The 6,673-nt window shown below is 40.0% G+C and overlaps 1 protein-coding gene across 1 annotated transcript in view; it reads left to right on the forward strand.

The window, feature by feature from the left end:
- Positions 1–217: 217 nt before the first annotated feature.
- LOC104525362 (syndetin) overlaps positions 218–6,673 on the forward strand; it is a gene marked incomplete at its 5' end in the record, with an annotated part of 9,661 nt that continues 3,205 nt past the window's right edge. The window contains 4 exons of the mRNA XM_010168497.2: positions 218–366; positions 1,053–1,149; positions 1,282–1,440; positions 4,557–4,678. Of these exons, the coding sequence (XP_010166799.1) occupies positions 218–366; positions 1,053–1,149; positions 1,282–1,440; positions 4,557–4,678 (527 nt within the window). The remainder of the gene's footprint in view (positions 367–1,052; positions 1,150–1,281; positions 1,441–4,556; positions 4,679–6,673) is intronic.

Genomic DNA, 6,673 nt, shown 5'->3' on the forward strand with positions numbered 1-6,673 from the left:
TACAGCCTGTATGGGCTACATACGTCCCCCCCCGACCTGTTTGAACACCACACTGTTCAAATAGAAAACTCTATGGTCGTCCGTCGATTCAGGCTTGATTTTAATCGCACCTTAGAATTAGAAAAATTCCTTCATCTTACCTGTCATCTGAAACTGCTCAGCCGGAGCCATTCTTGCTGTTTTCATGGCTTTTCAGTTGTTTCATTCTTTGTTGTAGGATGTCTCTGCTGATCCCACAGGAAATCTCACAGCTGCTGAAGAGAGAAAGGAGAAGGTGCCAAGCCCACATCTCAGTCATCTCGTAGTTTTGACATCTGGCAATTCGCTGTATGGTTTGGCAGAGAGAGTGGTGGCCACGGAATCTTTGTGGGTTATTTACTGTACACTGTGTTTTGTGGTCGCTGGAAGCTATGGATTGTTTAAGAGATTGTGATTACAGGCCAAAACCTTCTTGAGAGGTCAAAAATTCCTGCTTCTCAATGTGATTTTAAATATGAGTGATAGAAGTAATTTCTTCATTAAAGATAGTGGGACCTAACCATCTGGTCTAACCACCTGCAAGTACATCCAATGAAATTTTACTGTAGCTGATCCAGTAACTTGTAACAGTACAAGGCCAAATCTAACAGGAAAAATCTTTAATTTTAAAGAGGCTAATGGGAGCATTTAATGTGTATGGTTCATTTAAACCTTACATTAAGTACTCAAATGCTGATGGCTGAGACATAAAACTGCTTAGTTCCTACTGGATTTGGCTTGGATTTACTAGACTTTGGATCAGATTTTTGCAGTGTATCCTGAGTAAATTAGAAATGTGAATTCTTGATATTCAAGATTTAGTCTCTTTATTCAAGCATTTTCTTGTTTGCAATCACATTTTAAAATTTCCAGAATTGAGAATACTTGTTGGTATGCTGGCTGCTGTTCTCAGGATTAAAATTTCCAAGGTTGCATATCATTATTACCAAATATGTCAACTGTAGAGTAAAAGTTGTACAGAGACATGCTGCATGTTGCATTTAGCTCACAGTGAATTTACTTTTCTTTCAAAGGGTATTTCTGGCTGAGCAGTTTGAGTTTCTTCAGCCTCATCTTGATGCAGTGATGCCAGCAGCCAAGAAGCCTTTTCTTCAGCAGTTCTATTCTCAGGTCAGAATTGTGTAATTCACAGCTGATTTGAAACTTGTACAATATGGTGCAAATACTTGTACATCATAGTTATATATTGCTCTTATTAGCCAGAAATTTACTTAATTGAATTTTATTTATATTCTATTTCAGACAGTGTCAACTGCCAGTGAACTACGTAAACCAGTTTATTGGATTGTTGCTGCTAAAGCCATTGATTATGAACAAATGCTGCTTCTCATGACTAATGTGAAATGGGATGTGAAGGAAATCATGTCACAACACAATATATATGTAGATGCTCTTTTAAAGGTGAATATTTTCTGGGAAATGGTGTGCTAGAGTTTATATAAACATTAAATTACTGTAGTACTTCACTAAAACTGTTAAAGTAGCATGGTTAGAACAATAGAGCTTCCTGACAAATGGTAAGTTATTATAAGGAGATCTGTCTAGAATTTTCATTACTGCTAGCAGATTGTTTTCAGTGCTGATTTTTTGACAACATGTTGCATGAAAGTGACCACAAAAGTTTAATGAGTTTTGTGTCTAAGTATTGAATGGTAGATAAATGTGTAGTAGACAGAGTAACATTGAGGAAAATCCAGTGGCCTTAAATAGCGCGCGATCATTATCAGTGCTCATTTGACCTATAGCCCTTAGGACACATCGCAAGACAACTGATAAAATTATACAGAACAGCAAAGAGCCTTTGTTAAAAAGCCACTATCTAATTGAAGTTACTGTATTGAGAAGCTAGCATTTGAAAAGGAAGCTAAAAGGGAAGTTATTCACCCAACTTCTCAATTGCATTCAGTAGAAGTGGTTATATAATTGCTGTGTCTCATGGTGTACAGAACCGGTTCTTGGGGGAATCTCTCTCTCATACTTTTATAGATGCCTAAATGATGTTTCTGAAGGTCTTTAGAAGGACATTCTGGCAGTGGTAGAATTATACTAATTCTTACAAAGAAACTGAAAATTTTATTTTTAAAAACTGTGAAGTATGTATCTCAGAAACAGTTGTGCATCTGTGTTGAGTAACAGTTTTGGTTACACCTTTGTACTTCGTAGCTGTTCTCTACTTAAAAAAAATCGGTGCAAAGAAGGGAGGATCTGATAGAGGATATATCGTTGCACTGATATTCGCTGAATCTTTGTGATTACCTGTCTATGCTGCCATGGCTGTTTGAAATCAGTTTGTACTTACAGCATCTGGTCTCTGCAGTAGAACTTTTTTCATTTATGAGTGTGCAACTTAAAATTTGATTCAGAACAATCAGGGCCAATACCATTTAAAACTGTTTCTGACCTCTACATTATGTAGCTAACAACAGTTGCTACAGAAGCTTTTTGATTACTGATAAGCTATTAGTGATTTCCTGTGTGCCCTGGGACTGCAGGAGTGTCAGATGTAAGCAGAATGTTTATTGTAATAACCAACTACTTACAGCCATGTACAAAATTGTGTACTCGGAGTATGTATGGAAGCTGATAAATTTGGGAAAGAGGATTTTTCAAGAATTTCATTAATATGGAGTGGTACACATCTTCATCTTCAGAAGACTGAGTTGTATGCCAGTTAAAGCATGGCATTGTGGTACTTTACTTCCTTCTATAGTACCCTTCTATGGCCTTCTATGATGCAGTTAGAGCATTGGTGGATAAGGGAAGAGCAACTGATGTCATCTACCTGGACTTTTGCAAGGTGTTTGACACTGTCCCACACAACATCCTTGTCTCTAAGTTGGAGAGGCATGGACTGGATGGATGGACCACTTGGTGGATAAGGAATTGTCTGGGTGATCATACTCAAAGAGTTGTAGTCAATGGGTCCATGTCCAAGTGGAGACTGGTGATGAGCAGCGTCCTTCAGGGGTCAGTATTGGGAGCGGCGTGGTTTAACATCTTTGTCAGAGACATGGACAGTGGGATCGAGTGCACCCTCAGCAAGTTTGCCGACGACACCAAGCTGTGTGGTGCGGTTGACACGCTGGAGGGACGGGATGCCATCCAGAGGGACCTTGACAGGCTTGAGAGGTGGGCCTGTGCTAACCTCATGAAGTTCAACAAGACCAAATGCAAGGTCCTGCACCTGGGTTGGGGCAATTTGAGGGATGAAGGCATTGAGAGCAACCCTGAGGAGAATAACTTGGGAGTACTGGTGCATGAAAGCTGAACATGAGCCAGCAATGTGCACCTGCAGCCCAGAAGGCCAATAACCGTATCCTGGGCTGCATCAAGAGAAGCGTGGCCAGCAGGTCGAGGGAGGTGTTTCTCGCCATCTACTCCGCTCTTGTAAGGCTCCACCTGGAGTACTGTGTCCAGTTATGGAGCCTGCAACATAAGAAAGACATGGACCTACTGGAGCCAATACAGAGGAAGGCCGCAAGCACCTCTCCTATGAGGACAGGCTGAGAGAGTTGGGGCTGTTCAGCCTGAAAAAGAGAAGGCTCCGGGGAGACCTTATAGCGGCCTTCCAGTACCTGAAGGGGGCCTACAAGAAAGCTGGGGAAGGATTTACTGGAAAAACTTACTAGATTAACAGCCTTGAAATGAGAGCACGTTGTTGGACAAATCTGGTCTTAATAGGCTGCAGTACAAACTGCTTTTGCTGGATGCACAGAGCAGTTCACTATCAAGGGCTGCTTTATATTTAAGTCATTTGATACTTTTTTTTTTTTAATTATAGAGGCATTAGTCTCACAGCAGACTTCTATTTCATTTTATGAAGTCACAAAATCATTGTAGCAGTAGTTACATTGTTATGACTAGTTTGTCACTTGTAGCAAAAGCTTGAATCCATCCAGGCCATTGATATTTTGGGTTGAAACAACCTTCCCTCAACGTGAATTGTTATCCCGGGCTGCAGTATGCTCCTAAACTGTTAGATTTGGATTCTCTTCAGTGGGTGCTCTCAGCTCCTTTTAAAGCACCAGGGGATTATCTAATGCAAAAAGTTGAGGAATGAAAAGTGATTACAATATTTCTCTTTGAAAGCTGATAAGGCAGGTATTTAGAGGTATAAAGAGATCATCACTGGATTTTTTTTCAGTGGCTGTATATTGACTTTCAAACATTTAAAGAAGAGTTTAATGACTGAGGCAATGAAAACGGCGTTTGAAGGATTAGCTACTTAGTTAATTTTTGGAGGTGTCAGTTTCACAGAGAACTACACCTCTGGGAAACAGAGCATTATTTCCTTTTAATTACTGAGGTAATGTTGTGAATGATATACTAGAAAGTGGTATGCTTTCTAGTTTACACATTAAGCTTGTATTTACAGTCTGTGCCTATTAAGCTTCTCTGCTTTGCTCTTAAGGATTCTCTTTAATGTGCATTTCTAGCTATTTGTTTTTGTTGTGTGGGACATATAGAGCATGATCCCTTTTGTGCTAAAGGAATAATGATCTGTCATGTTTCATCAGGAATTTGAAAAATTTAACAGAAGGTTGAACGAGGTGTCTAAGAGAGTCCGTATTCCACTGCCAGTCTCCAACATCCTTTGGGAGCACTGCATACGCTTGGCCAATAGAACTCTTGTGGAAGGGTATGTAGTTCATCAAGTACATGTGTCTGTAATGAAAACACGGAATGGAAACTTATTACAAGTACACTACAAACCTAGCTTTTGTGCTTTTAGGGAGCCTAAAAAATATGAAGGCTTAACATAGTCCTTAGTTGTTTCACAGAGTCTGGTACAGCATAAAGCCTAAAGGGGATGGTCTTGTACCTAGATACTGCTGAAGAATGACAATGACTATTTTCTTGAAGCATTTGAAACAACATAGTTCTCTTTCAAAGAAACCTCTATCTAAAAACTATCATTTCCCGACAGAGCAAAGAAGAAAGTTAAAGTGTAATTGTCATCTCTATGGGGATGCCATTTGTCTTTGCCAGGAAGAAGGATGGAGTTGTCAACCCTAGCAGTTATCTTTGAGTAGCCATGAAGTAGGATTTTTGCAGATTCATCAGGAACAGAGAGGTGTCTAAGTTGGCTGGGTCAGTAGAGGCTCGAGCACCTTAGTCAAGCGCTGCTACACCTTGTTCATCCCTTTTTCTTAATCAGTGTCCCACTCTTTTCAGAGTCAATATTGTAGCCTGAGTACTGTAGTATTTTCATCCACTGCATTTATTTTTGTGTTCTTGTCCCCTTGCTACATGTGTCTGGGCTCTCATCACAACTTCTGCATCATAGAATATGTACTGTCTTCCGCTCCTACACACATTTCCATATTTCTTTCCCAGTTATTTTTACCCTAAGCACTCCCCACTACGGATTTTACTTCTTTCCATCCCACTTTACTGCTGTCTGCTCTACTTTAGGACTTGAACAACATCCTTCTTCTCCAAGCTGTCTATTGAGGATCATCAGCTTCCACTGCTTCCATCAAGCCATCATTTTTAAACTCATAGCTGTTTCTTTTCATGCAATCATCCTTTTGCAGTCTCTTGAGAGATCAGTTTTATCTTCAGGGAGACCAAATGCAGCCATGACCTCCCTCTGGCTTCTCAGTTCCTTCATATGATGTATGACCTATACAACTAACTTTTAGTTTTGAAATTTTATTTTCCACTTATGCCTCAAATCAAAAGGAGTGAAACAAAAGCATCTTTCTTCTCCTCCCTTTGCTCCCCTTTCTTTTCAGGTGGGTAACACTGTCAGTCACTATCAACCTCCTCTGCCTCAGCCCTTGTGCCTGTTTTGGGCTTGTTTCTTTTTTATTTCACAGTCTTACTCATCTTTTGTTACCTCAGCGTTCACAGACCACTCAATTCTTAGCTCTGAAGATTGTCACTCGTATGTCTTGCTCCAGTTTTGGTTCATACCATGAAACTTTCACCTTTTACTTTCATCTAAGCATTTTACTGACTGGTCAGAGTGGACTGGGAATATCTTGCCGATACAATTTGTCCTGTACCCTTTCTTGCCCAGTTCTTTTTTTCCTCACATAACTTGTAGTTTCTTTTGCCCCTGAGGAAGAGAAAGGAAGGTATTCTGAACAACTGACTCTCTGAATACCTTTGTAAGTTCTTTCATCTCTGAATTCCATGAAAGTATGGAATTAAAAACCATGAAGGTGGTGTTTTTCCTCCAATCAGAGAGTCAACTGAAATCACTGTCATCAAAGTCTTTGAGTGAAGAATCATCTCCAGTACAGTCAGCCATATCCTTCTTTGAATTTTGCCCTGGCCTATCTCCTAGTTCTGTGTTCTCTCCTGTTTCCCATCAGGCTTCTTGAAGTGCTTCAGTATGTCCTATTGAGAGTTGTCATCTGTTCTTCTAGGGAGTTCCAAAGGGCTTGTGCCTTGGTCCTTGTCTCTTTTTGCCTCTGTTATTTCTGCATTCTGCAAATTATTTCTGTGTTCTAACTCTAAGGATGCAATTTCTTCTTATTCTTCACCTCATCTTGCTGTGTATCCAGTTTCCAGCTGCATGTTTCTGCTGTCTTCTTTTGCATCAGACCTAATAAACTAGCAACTGCATAATAGTTGGGATCAACTTCATGAATCAATGGAAGACTGAGCTTGCTTTAAATTTGCT

The sequence above is a fragment of the Antrostomus carolinensis genome, unplaced genomic scaffold (genome assembly GCF_000700745.2).
Source record: "Antrostomus carolinensis isolate BGI_N321 unplaced genomic scaffold, ASM70074v2 scaffold15105, whole genome shotgun sequence".
Taxonomy (NCBI): domain Eukaryota; kingdom Metazoa; phylum Chordata; class Aves; order Caprimulgiformes; family Caprimulgidae; genus Antrostomus; species Antrostomus carolinensis.